Below are 12,334 nucleotides of genomic sequence, written 5' to 3'. Positions count from 1 at the left end.
TAGTGTCGGAGCTAGAGGATAATCAGTAAAAATATTTATCATTAAAAGACTGAACAAAAAGTTGAAAGCTTTGAAGTGTTTATTTTTGATTGATTATGTGTTCTTTATTTATTTTGCTGCAATATTTTTACATAAGCTTATCCACAAAGTTAGAACGACAAACACTGATATAAACAATCACACAGTCGGTGTAATGGAAAAATACTACTATCAAGGTGGAAAATACACATTTTACAATTTTATCAACGTGAATTAATATTATTTTCTCGACGGATTGGATTTCTTGATTTCTTTCAAATAGATTATCAATGGGATCTTCAATTGTCCTATGGTCACAACATATTCCTCATCAACAAAGTACAGTTTTGTACTTTTAAAATTGTTCCGCATGGATTCTCGTCAAAAATGCTGAAAAATTTTCGCAAAATCTGATCAAACCACTTTCCATTATTGAACTAGTTGTCCTGTCAATATTTCGTATGACTCGCTCGGAAACATATTGATCCGATTTTAGAACGGGTCCATAGTTTATCGAACCTAAGGTGATAATGTTATTGTTGAAAAACGTTAGAAAAAGAGCGAGTATAAAGTAAAGGTATCCAAGTGCAGACAGCACCTAGTTAATATAGTTATTTTGATCATTTACCTCGATAGTTTATGTAAAAAATATCAGAGGACACGGAAGGAATGAAAATTATCTATAGATAGTTCGCTTGATTTATAGGGTATCACAATTTTACTACACCTATGATACTTTCCTCTGAATACAAATCATCTAAAGTTTGTATTTGCTTGTTTGTTACTACTACAAAAAGTAAAAATAACATGTTCACCGAAACAGCTTATAATAGACCGAAAATTACATTCGGAGGTCCAAAATTGAGGATTTATGCTTTACAAATTGTGAAATTGCCAATTGAAACTTTCTCCATCAAGTGGAATAATATTTGAAGAAAAAACAAGCAAGGTGTTTAGAGTAGGCATTTCTGCTTCAACTCCTGTTGAGTCCTACCCGATAAAATTAAATGAAATGTGTTCACTGTTCATATAAAGTTAAAACGTTGGACTTCAAAATTATGAGAAGAAAAAACAAACACTTTTCAATTCAATTTCTTTCAATAAAATGTATTGTCGAAATGTAACTTTATAATTTTTTTTGTGTGCACATACTAGAGCACATCATTAATTTCTTGAAACTTATTGTGTATCTTTCACAATATTCACACAGCAATCTGGATATGGTTTGTTATAGTCAATTTCGTTGTGATATCCTTCTTCCGTAAAAACTCTACCGCATCTAAATTTTATGATTGAATATTATTGTAATCTGGATTTTAAACTAAAACGCATAGTATTGGCTTACGTATGTATTTGAACTGAATAGTTCTGGTTACAAAGTAGTTCAATGCACTTTTTTGCCGGGTAATGTATACCAAAAGTATAGGCCTTATTCTCGCTTTCGATATAACACTGATTTGGATAGTCTGAAAGTAATAAAATTCAATTACAAAACTGTCCACCATTTAATGCAATATGGAATAATACCTTTGTGCTTTGTATTTGGAATGTGAGCAACAGCAGCCCAATTCATACAGACGAGAGCAAAAAGCACAGACAAAACTAAACAAATTTTCATTTTATGTATTTGATTTTAACGATTCAAGTCCCCAAATAAAACTGATTTCGATTGCTGAGTGTACTACGTTTTTAAATAGTAGATCGATTGCTTATGATTTCATGACATAAAATAGGAATAAGACAAACACATATTCTAACTCACTGAAAGTTTTGGCCAAGGTTGTTTAACAATATCTATCAAACGTTATCTCATTGGATTTTAATAACGTCAACATCTTCACATGAAAAACAAACAAGTTGTTTTTATAATTTATTTCATTCTCAGAGCTCGTTTGACGCAAAAAACAAACTTGAAATCATATAGGTTTTGGAAAGAATAATAAACAAAGAGTATTTTCACTGACAGACACATTTTTTTATTTAATCTATGAAAACGTTAAATTTACTAAAAAAATTTATAAACAGATTTGCTTTCCGGCGAACATAACTTGTTGCAATTCATTTAGTTTGATTGGAATGAGATGATATTTTTGTTGGTACGCAGTCAGTAGTCAATTTTCACAGGATCACACTTCACCATCCCACAGCAATCTGGATAGTTTTTCGATGAATCCGGTTTAATTCTCGTACAGCCTGCTTGAGGCAAACGATTTGTGCAACTATTATAAAGATCCAAATCATAATTAGAAATTAGAATCGTCGTTTACGTTCAAGAATCACAGTGCACTGTGTTAAGTGTTAACTTACACTCGTCGTGAAAATTTCAAATTGGCTCCGCATCGTATGAGTTCGCATTTGGTTTTATCGGTTATCTCTTCGCCAACATTAAATTCACGATTTAATGACGAAGACCAACACTTTCCCGGATGATCGGCATGAATACCTGATTCGCCTGTAATCCATACAGCTCGATCAGCACCATTCGATGGTGAGATCAAAACGACAGACAACAAACAAAACAATACAAATCCCATGTACATTGTGTATCTATTTGCACGGTTTGACAGATTGTTTAATACTAACTAGTTGTGCCAAGCCATACTCAATTAAGCAGAGAAGTGGTTCGACACACATCTACACAAAGCTATACACATTCAAGTGGCGTGTTAAGTATAATTTATACTGCTGAAAGGTTTGGGTCATGAAATATTTGTTAAGCGATAGCTCATTGTATCAGCGAACAAAGTTCAAAAGCGAACAAAGTCAAATTAAAATTCGTACTTTTATAAAAATTCCATTTTATTCAATTGTATTCTCTATATCCTCCTTTTTAACAATGTTCTCACAACACTCTGGATATTTTTTCGATAAATCAGGAACATTTTCGTATCCATCAGGGGAACTCATCGAACCGCATCTGAATTGTGAATAAAAAAATAATAATTTAAAGACACGTTCAATAGCATCATGATTAATGTTTACACTTACGATTCAAAATGAAGGGTGGTGTCACTAGAACATACAATTTTCACGCACTCATTATATGGATAATGGACACCAAAACGATAAGTTCTTTCCCCATCGAAACATCGATCTCGATATTCTAGGCAAAAAATATGGTTATTAGTTTTTGGTTTATTTCGTTCGATTTCTTTATATTTGAGTAAAAAATGAGTATTATTTGTTTGTCATTTGAATATTCACTTGAATTAGGTAGTCCTATGGCAACGGCAGCGAATATCGTATAAATGGTGCATACGAAAACGAAAAATCGAAGAAGAAACTTGGTCATTTTGTATATTTTACTTACTCGTTCGTCGCTGATAGTCAAATGTTGACTGTACGTGAATGGTTTGAAGTCTTTATTGTTTTTATACACAATCACGACAATATTATGATATAATTGGTTTTTATTTCATTAAATTCCGTGCTATACGAATAGTATTTTTGTGTTTGTTTTGTTTTCATCATCAGCTGTGCGTTGTGGCGCAGTTTAGTTTATGACCTTTTCACTTACTTTGATTAAAACAACGAAATTAGCTCACTTAAGGCACAAGACATTTTGCGTTTTGCGCAAAGTGATAAGAATTGTAACAGTGGAACACTATACAGACAGTTTAACATCAATAAGTGTTCATCCGTTGATTGAATCTCTTGATTATTTTTTTGGATTTTTGTTTTTCATAAGTAAAACTAGTCGTAAACTATGATTGATAGCGCTTTTTCTTCATTTGCATTTTATTCAGAAGTTTCATTGTTGCTTCTTTTTCAATGACTTTTTTCGTAATAGCAGCGGCGCCGATGTTGATAAGAATTTAATTTGTTTTTATTCTACTGCCTTTTTCGCTGACTTTTGCCAGCTACCGAATATTTTAAAATTCAAGTTTGTCGTGATTAAGGTCGTTAAATCTCATTTATAATAAATATATTTTTGTTTATACTTTGAATAAAACGTTAAGAATGATTGGTAATTCCACAGATTATCCGCTCAATTTAATACAAAGATCAAGTTAAAGTCCAATCGGTGATTTCGCTGAAAACAAATAAGGCAAATTACATTGGTTTTTTTATCTCGACATTATTTTTAACAATAATCAGACAACAATTTGTATAAGGTTTGGTATAATCAATTTGATTGTGGTATCCTTCAAGTCTGAACAATAAAAATCAATTGTCTCATTGTTTGTTTATCGCTTTCACCGAATTCTATAAAGAAAGAACTTTGAGGTTGAATCTCTCCACTGTTATGAATCTCTCCACACACTATTCGAATGCACTTATTTTCTGTATAGTATATATTAAATCTAGTAGTCTATAATTCTGTAACATAACTAAGAAAAAAAAACAAATGGCACAACAGCATCTTACCATATGTATAGACCACGATATATCCTCAAATTCAAACACGATTTGATTTCTTTTATCAAGATTTATTACCATGAATGTTTATTTCATCATCGAAATGAAGGTTTATAATCTTTGTTTTGGAAAAATACAAACTGTATATCAAGTTTCTGTGTATTTCTCTAAACTAATTATGTTTAATCTTTCACAAAATTCACACAGCAATCCGGATATGGTTTTGAATTATCAACTTCATTATGGAATCCCTTAGGTGCGCCCACTGATCCACAACTTTTTACATGAATAAAAATGTGATGTATTATCATTCTTTAAAATGTTTGAACACAAATATAACTTACTGATGAATTTCATAGTGTCCATCTGGACTGCATTCTATTCGCGAGCACATATTTTTGCGATCATGCACTCCAGGCTCATAGATTACTTTTCCATCATTGCATTTTCCGGGATTTTCTAGAGAGATTATAATTGTTTGCGTATTGCTTACTATATGCGTTAAAATAGATGTAGTTTACCTGGATCTGAGGAGCCCTGTGTTATGGAAGCTGCTACAATATAAATAGCACACACCAAAACGAACAATTTAAGTAGGAATTTTGCCATCTTTTTTTGCGTTTCACTTGCTTGCCGATAGTCAACTAAATGCAAAAATCGTTGGAGATTTCGGCTGTTTTTATATAAAATCACGACAATGATCTCATTGATTTCTAGTTTTTAATGATGCGCAATTTACTAAGATTTTTTGGAACTTTATTATCGTCATGTGTTCGTCTAATTTATAGCTTTGACCAGTTTGAAAACAAAATAACTACATATCATAGTGTCAAATAAAGGTCGAAAACATTCAATTCAAATTTTACTTATACGATGGAATATTTGGTGATAAGCAAAGGTATCCATTTGAATTAATTCTCGTTTTTGCAGTCAATTTATAGAGCCGGATTTACTAATCAATATTACCGAACACGAATACGCTTCTGGAACATATTGTATAAAAAACAAGAACAATACAAATTAAGAGAAACCATTTTGCATGGTATTTTTATTTGAATTGTGCTCAAGTTGAGAAAATTATCCATTCATCAGAAGAATATATAAAATAAAAATAAAGAAATTGAAAAATGAAACGATTAAACTTTCTTAAATTCTATCAATTTTCGATTTATTTCAGAATATTTTGACTATTGGTCATATTGATAAAATCATTCATTTTTCACAATATTTCTACAACAATCCGGATATGGTTTTGAATTATCAACTTCATTACGGTATCCCTCAGGTGCACGCACTGTTCCACAACTAATTGCATGAATAAAAATGTGATGTATCATCATTCTGTTCGAATGATTGACCGTATTTTCCACAAATATAACTTACTGGTGAATTGAAAAGTGTCCATCTTGACGGCATTGTATTCGCGAACACATATTTTTGCGATCATGCACTCCAGGCTCATAGATTACTTTTCCATCATTGCATTTTCCGGGATTTTCTAAAGAAATTATAAATGTTAGCGTATTGCATACTATATGCGTTAATAGTATACTTGGATCTGGGAGGCCTCGTGTTACTGAAGCTGATACAATATAAATAGCACACACCAAAACGAACAATTTAAGTAGAAACTTTGCCATCCTTTTTCGCGTTTCACTTTCGCCGATAGTCAATTAAATGCAAAAATCGTTTTAGATTTCGGCTGTTTTTATATAAAATCACGACATTGATTTTTAATGGCGCGCAATTTTCTAAGATCTTTTGGAACTTTACTATCGCCATGAATTCATCTAATTTATGATGTTTTGACCTATACAATTCGAAAACAAATACATTTAAATATGGGCGTGGTTATTTCATAAATGAAGATGAATTGAATCAAACGATGGAATATTTGGTGATAATTTCCATTTTTGCAGTCAATTTTCACAGCCGAATTTACTAATCAATGTTACCGAACACGAATAAGTTACTGGAACATATTGTAATGCTATTCGACAAAAAAAGGCACAATACAAATTAAAAGAAACCATTTTCATGTGTATGGAAGTTGGTGAGCCAATGGCATGGTATTTTGATTTGAATTGATCTCAAGTTGTAAAAATTATTCATTCATCGGAAGACTATATAAAATAAAAATGAAGAAATTGAAAAATGAAACGATTAAACTAATTCTATTAATTTTCGATTTATTTCAGAAGAATATATCTTGACCATTGGTCATATTGATGAAATCATTCATTTTTTACTAAATTTATACAGCAAGCCGGGTATGGTTTGGAATTATCAACTTCATTACGGTATCCCTCAGGTGGCAGGATTGCTGAACAACTAATTGAATGAATAAAAATTTGATGTATTATCATTCTGTTCGAATGTTTGACCGTAAAATGACAACTCACGTGTAAATTTTATAGTCTCCAGTGCTATTACATGATATTTCCATACACTGATTTTCTAGAGAATAGGTTCCAGGCTCATAGATTTCTTGTTCATAATAACATTTCCCGGGATAATCTAAGAAAATTTGAATTATTAGTTGGCGTTATTTCATTATAGTTATGTGAAAATTGATTTCACACCAATACGAACAATTGAAGAAGAAACTTAATCATTTTGTATATTTTACTTACTCGTTCGCTGCCAATAGTCAACTATAATGTAAAAACGGATCGTGATTTTTGCTGCTTTTATACATATTCACTTATTTGTGGTATGTAAATGAATTAAATTTTTGTTGCCTTGATTTCAATAGAAATTTTAGTCTTTGTATTATCGTCATAATCTTTTAACTTTTTTATCTGTACATCACGGGCCAATTTGATTTAAAAACAAAATTATCTCACTAAACCCTCTAATAAACCTATTTAGTAACAGATCGGTGACATTTTCTTTGCTTTTTCTATTTGGAGGTTCAATAAGTCTTTGGCCTGACAACCAGGTCGTGTCAGACTCTCTTCTATCTACTGGAGCTAGTAAGAAGTTCTATATTACTTTTGCATGTGGTAATACAGGCAACGGAAAACAACTACCCCAAAAATGTCTCTTTTTGAAGAAATGATTAAAAAAATCCAAGATCTTGCTTTGAGGGTCTGCAATATCCTAGTGAATAATCCAGAATAGATCCGAAGCATCACGTGGAACAGAACATTTCGATATATCAGTCCAACATTTGTGCAAGAAAACTTCACTTGAACGGAGGCTGCCGCATTTGTTCACAATGGTTTTGAATGGTAGTTTTATTGCGATGTTTTAAGCATTCTATGCACAAATAATGTAAATATTTTTGATGATAATTAATTAGCAGTATCCTACAGAACCTATTCAATCCATTTTGGGATAAGGTATAGTCTACACGGTCATCAAAAACCGATATGTCCGCAAAAAGCCATATAATCCCTTTTTTTTGTTCGAGCTCGCGTTTTGTGGGACCGTGTCTTTGAAAGTATTGTTTTATCAACTGAAATAAGTTGGAACGGTGCCAAATGATTAATTTATGTCATTTTTAAATTTTTTGAATCAAAAGATTACTGTCTTGAGAGACAAAAAATATATTTCAAAATTTTCACAACCTGGTGTCTCTCAAAGCCAAACAGGTGATATTAATTTTCTATGACTTTGATAACGAATCACTTTGTTATTTCCGATGTGGCTTGGTGGGACCTCTATCTATGCTCTGAGTGGAATAATAGTGCAATATAATTCCTTCCCTTCCGAATAAAGTAATAAAATATTGAAATAAGGTGTATTTTGAGGTTGGTCTCTTTCAAGCGCTGTAACTCATAGGTCCGTGAACGGACTCGTCTGAAGTTTTTCCAGTAGTCTGGAGACAGATGGTACTTGTCAAAAATAAAGAGATATTTTATTCGTGACACGACCTGGTTGTCAGGCCAAAGACTTATTGAACCACCAAATAATATATAGAAGAGTGGAGATTTTGAGATCATATCGATCTTTAAATTGTTTATAGGTATTTTCAGGCGGTGTATTTTTTTTACATTTTCTTTTCAACAAAACCAAAACAGATTAATTTGTATATAAATGTAATGTCGAGAACAAGTAACTTATTATTTGCAACGAATTAGACTACAAAAAAAACCAAGCCCTGTTAAGCAACAGCAAAAAAAAAATCGGCGTTATATAAAATGATAAAAATTATAAAAATGTTGGGGTTCAGCATCATATTTTATTCGTTTTTAAGCCATGTTTAACGTCATTGGGCACATGTTCACTCTTTATATAAGCTGAACATATTTGGAGTGACATATTTATTTATGGTTTGTTTGTGTTGCCACTCAACAACCGTGGTTATCTTGTCACTAAACTTTTGGCTCAAAATTGAAACGTGTTTCGGGTAACATCTGCGGTTATAACTAACGAGTGGCATTGGTGTTGATTTCCTTCCATTCTATGAATCTCTTCATTTAAAAACAATAAAAATAAAACTAGTTGTGATTTAAATTGATATCCAATGTATTTTATTCAGAATTCTCATTAGCTGCTACTTTTTCGATAACATGTTTTTTTGATAGTGATGGTGTCGATGTTGATGCGTCTTCATTTGTTTTAGTTTTCAACTCCTTTGCCGTTGATCTGTTTCGGCTTCGGAATTTATTAATTCTCACCTCACTTGCACCAAACGTATGATCAACACGTTTGGCTTTCTTCTCTGCCTTGACTAATTTCGCACAACAAAATGGATAATTTTTCGATAAGTCTTGTTCGACAATTTCACCTTCGCCCGATGAATGTGTTCCACATCTGAATAAATTGAGTAAAAAACAATTTTTACATGCATTTGCCAAATGACATTTGAATCGATGCATTTCTTACGTTGTGATCTTAATGCGAAAGTCTGGATAGCAATGAATGCGTTGACAAGAATTTTTTGGATTATGTGACCCGACCGAATAAGCGGTTTGTGTCGATTCGTCCCAGCATTTATTTGGATATTCTAATTTTTGAGAAGAAAAATTGATTAAATATACGCACTATTTTCACACAGACTAAGCGATTGGCTCGAAGTTAGATTGAAAAGCATGAAAAAAACACTTTGATAAAAACACAAATTCACCTGGATTTTTTTGTGGTGCGGTCACTCTTACATTTGAATCACCATTCACAATACCTATTACACTTAAAACAAGCACAACAACCAAACTTCCATACGATTTAAACATTTTGAATAAAAAACGATTGCGTTCGTCATGAAAACCTTAAGAATACTGACCGCCGTCTCATTGCAAAGTTTGGTATTTATACTACCAAAATGTTAATTGAATCATTCAAAAAAATCGATCACGTTATTCAAGCCATAAAATCAATACCAATGAAAACCACAAGAGTATGGCCCTTGCACATGATTTCAAAAAAAGAAAAAAAAAATACCGGTTGCACATATTCAGGTTCACGATCAGTGTGTGATTGAAAAATTGTCTTTTTGCTATATTTAAATGGACTAAATTCATGAGACGTGATGGTTGAACAGTACTCAATAATCAATGTTTGTTAATTTATTCTTCGCACAACATTCTTGAGACACAGTAAAATGCAGAAAAAACGTACACTTGATTCTTTCAAGTTAATTTATTAGCAAAAAAAATATTTGGAATTGTTCAAAACATGTCTGAAGTTTAAAAAAAGATTATCGCCATGGGTTAATGGAACACGGTATACGCAACAGAAAAATTAATTATGAAAGATTACGGCGTCCACAATATCGTCAATGAAACCTGTTTCGGCGGCGAATGAAACTGCACATGTTATTTACTTATTAATTTGTTTTAAGTTGATGTTGGTTCTGGTTCAGTATCGGCGTCGTCCTCAATTTTAACAAACTTGAAGCAACAATTCGGATATTCCTTTGTCAGATCAATTTCATTGCGATAGCCAGGCGGAGGCATAATAACACCACAACTGCAAAGTACATTAAATATAATATATTTAAAATAACTTGCATTTCATGCTTTTGACACTTACGTTTTTGTTTGCACTATAAATGTTGGACCACAATCGATTTCTTCACAACTATTATTCGGCCGATGAACTCCAACATCGAATGCCATTTTACGGTAACCATCCCAACATTTACCTGGATATTCTGTATAAAACAAAAGCATTTAACGTTTTATTTCCGATAAAGGTCATGATCACATCGATATTATTATTCAATTTACCAGGGTTTTGTGAATTCAAATTATATGAAATAGCCGCATTTATACTGTAAATCACGCAAAGCAACACAGTTATTTCACCGATTAGACGCATCGCTGTTGTTTATTGAATTGCTCAAAACTTAAGAAAATACTAAAGTTCTGAACGAAATTAACGCTTATATTTATAATGCGATGCACGATCTGCTACCGTAATGTGAATAGATTTGCATTTTTACAATTTGTGTTGAATCTTGAAATATCTTGCTGTTGATATTTTTTAAATAGTGTTTCGAACAAAAAAAAACACTCACAGTCTGCGCTTTTGGACGCAATTCGAATTAGATTAAATTGCTTAGAAAATGAAATCTTTTCTTATAAAAAATGAATTGCGATGCAATTTCTTTCACACTGGTCGGTATGCCGCTTTATGCATACATTTACTTATAATAAATGTAATAAGCAATTTATTCGTTTCACGGTGTTATTTATTTCAAATTCCAGTAGCAGTATATTGGCACTTTGTGACGGATTTCGATTTCAAGTTATTAATTGGCACAAACGAACAAAGAGAAAGAGACACGGAGAGAGATTTTATTGACGATAACATCGCACCGGTTTTTGCGAGTAAATAAATCATCTGATTTAAAGTATGTCGCGAAATGGTGATTTTCAATGTCAACAACAAAACCAACAATACACGATGATATGTATATTATTTTCTTTGGGAAATTGATAAATGCGATAAAATGGTTGAAATTCCAAACTTCAAAAAATGAATATGAAACTCTTTGCTTTTTTCTTCGATCTTAAATCATAGCAAATATTATCCCGAGTACCACAATATGATTACAAATTCACCCATAAATTCTGTAGGGGAAGTGGGAGAAGACTGATACATTTTTTATTTATTTATTCACCATCTGACCACAGACTGAATTTATCACAATTATTACAATATCGTTTGCAATGAAACACTACCCGATCGAATACCCAGCCGCCAGTCTTTTCGACTTCGGAGCAGCAGATATCGACTGTGTCCACTGTGTATTACTGAATTACAACATCATTTTTCTCAGCCTATTTTATCGAATATTAAATAACTAAAAACATTTAATTAAATAACAAATTGTCCAATTTAACAATACTATTTCTAAAAATGTTTTCTCGTATTAAATTGAATTCGTACTCTAATAAGTTCTGTATTTCTCAAATTTCTTTGGTTTACGTTATATCCTAGGGCTTATCACAAAAACAAATGCATCATTTTTGAATAAATGTGCGGTGCTTTCAATGAATGCAGCAAATGTACCACAAATTCAACAAATGTTGAGCAAATAGACAAATGTACGGAAATGTATCACAAATGCGGCATAGTTTGCCTTCTAGATAGCTTGTTGGAAATGGCTTAAATAAAATTGAACTAATTAACTTCAAGTATAAAATATTTGGAATTTTTATATTATAAACTTTTTTTTATTTTGGTGTCCGAAATATTAAAATTATGCTGAAATAAATATAATATTACTAACTTAACCTAACTTTCGTTTTGCAAAGTTTCTTATATTCTTTCTAGAAAAAAACTTCAAAATTTTGAAAAATGTCCAAAAAAACGTAGGTGATGGATATAATTTTTGGCAAAACTTTGACCAGTTAAAAAGGCGGTGTATTTATAGTTTTTTTTATAGAACAATATAAAAATGAGGTAAAAACAAAGTTTCAATTGATTCTGGTGATCGCCCTAAATTTTATGACATTTTGAAAAAAAAAAACAATTTTCATTTTTTTTTCGAATAAGAAATTTT

At 31.7% G+C, this 12,334-nt stretch overlaps 3 protein-coding genes and 1 long non-coding RNA gene across 7 annotated transcripts; all 4 read right to left on the bottom strand.

Annotated features, from left to right (window-relative positions):
* Positions 1-69: 69 nt before the first annotated feature.
* LOC116339826 lies at positions 70-3,629 on the bottom strand. Of its 4 annotated transcripts, XR_004201024.1 has the most exons (8): positions 3,223-3,621; positions 3,007-3,121; positions 2,326-2,935; positions 1,781-2,237; positions 1,546-1,699; positions 1,364-1,484; positions 647-1,297; positions 70-537 (listed from the first exon to the last, which is right to left on the bottom strand). XR_004201024.1 is itself a non-coding variant. In XM_031765890.1 (2 exons), exons 1-2 carry the CDS (start codon positions 2,556-2,558, stop codon positions 2,123-2,125), a joined length of 348 nt encoding a protein of 115 aa, XP_031621750.1. In that variant the 5' UTR covers positions 2,559-2,674; the 3' UTR covers positions 1,972-2,122. The 4 variants fall into 4 exon arrangements, 1 of the variants encoding a protein (XP_031621750.1); XR_004201025.1 differs by having other exon boundaries at positions 1,546-2,237; positions 3,329-3,629; XR_004201023.1 differs by having other exon boundaries at positions 1,546-2,237; positions 3,223-3,624.
* Positions 3,630-6,546: 2,917 nt separating this feature from the next.
* LOC116339867 lies at positions 6,547-7,145 on the bottom strand. The gene is made up of 3 exons (XR_004201033.1): positions 7,011-7,145; positions 6,780-6,894; positions 6,547-6,708 (listed from the first exon to the last, which is right to left on the bottom strand). It is a non-coding gene; the product is annotated as an uncharacterized LOC116339867 (long non-coding RNA).
* Positions 7,146-8,832: 1,687 nt separating this feature from the next.
* On the bottom strand, positions 8,833-9,664 carry LOC116339608. Its single transcript, XM_031765586.1, has 3 exons — positions 9,452-9,664; positions 9,211-9,331; positions 8,833-9,138 (listed from the first exon to the last, which is right to left on the bottom strand). Exons 1-3 carry the CDS (start codon positions 9,555-9,557, stop codon positions 8,856-8,858), a joined length of 510 nt encoding a protein of 169 aa, XP_031621446.1. The 5' UTR covers positions 9,558-9,664; the 3' UTR covers positions 8,833-8,855.
* Positions 9,665-9,944: 280 nt separating this feature from the next.
* Positions 9,945-10,768, bottom strand: LOC116339609. Its single transcript, XM_031765587.1, has 3 exons — positions 10,554-10,768; positions 10,357-10,477; positions 9,945-10,293 (listed from the first exon to the last, which is right to left on the bottom strand). The coding sequence occupies exons 1-3, from the start codon at positions 10,642-10,644 to the stop codon at positions 10,161-10,163; spliced, it is 345 nt and encodes a 114-aa protein (XP_031621447.1). The 5' UTR covers positions 10,645-10,768; the 3' UTR covers positions 9,945-10,160.
* Between the last annotated feature and the right edge of the window lie 1,566 nt (positions 10,769-12,334).

This window comes from Contarinia nasturtii, unplaced genomic scaffold (genome assembly GCF_009176525.2).
Source record: "Contarinia nasturtii isolate CC-2019 unplaced genomic scaffold, AAFC_CNas_1.1 Cnas_scaffold_533, whole genome shotgun sequence".
Taxonomy (NCBI): domain Eukaryota; kingdom Metazoa; phylum Arthropoda; class Insecta; order Diptera; family Cecidomyiidae; genus Contarinia; species Contarinia nasturtii.
Note: the sequence above shows the minus strand (reverse complement) of the source record. Positions and strands in the feature narration are given on the sequence as shown.

Bases quoted from the DNA above. Each gene is read 5' to 3' on its own strand.
- LOC116339826 (XM_031765890.1), bottom strand. From the start codon at position 2,558: ATGTACATGGGATTTGTATTGTTTTGTTTGTTGTCTGTCGTTTTGATC. The intron at 2,238-2,325 runs GTAAGTTAACAC...TCTTTATAATAG, and splicing joins TTGAAATTTTCACGACGAGT to TTGCACAAATCGTTTGCCTC.
- LOC116339608 (XM_031765586.1), bottom strand. From the start codon at position 9,557: ATGTTTAAATCGTATGGAAGTTTGGTTGTTGTGCTTGTTTTAAGTGTA. The intron at 9,332-9,451 runs GTGAATTTGTGT...CTCAAAAATTAG, and splicing joins CGCACCACAAAAAAATCCAG to AATATCCAAATAAATGCTGG. The intron at 9,139-9,210 runs GTAAGAAATGCA...CAATTTATTCAG, and splicing joins TTTCGCATTAAGATCACAAC to ATGTGGAACACATTCATCGG.
- LOC116339609 (XM_031765587.1), bottom strand. From the start codon at position 10,644: ATGCGTCTAATCGGTGAAATAACTGTGTTGCTTTGCGTGATTTACAGT. The intron at 10,478-10,553 runs GTAAATTGAATA...TGTTTTATACAG, and splicing joins TTTGAATTCACAAAACCCTG to AATATCCAGGTAAATGTTGG. The intron at 10,294-10,356 runs GTAAGTGTCAAA...TGTACTTTGCAG, and splicing joins TTTATAGTGCAAACAAAAAC to TTGTGGTGTTATTATGCCTC.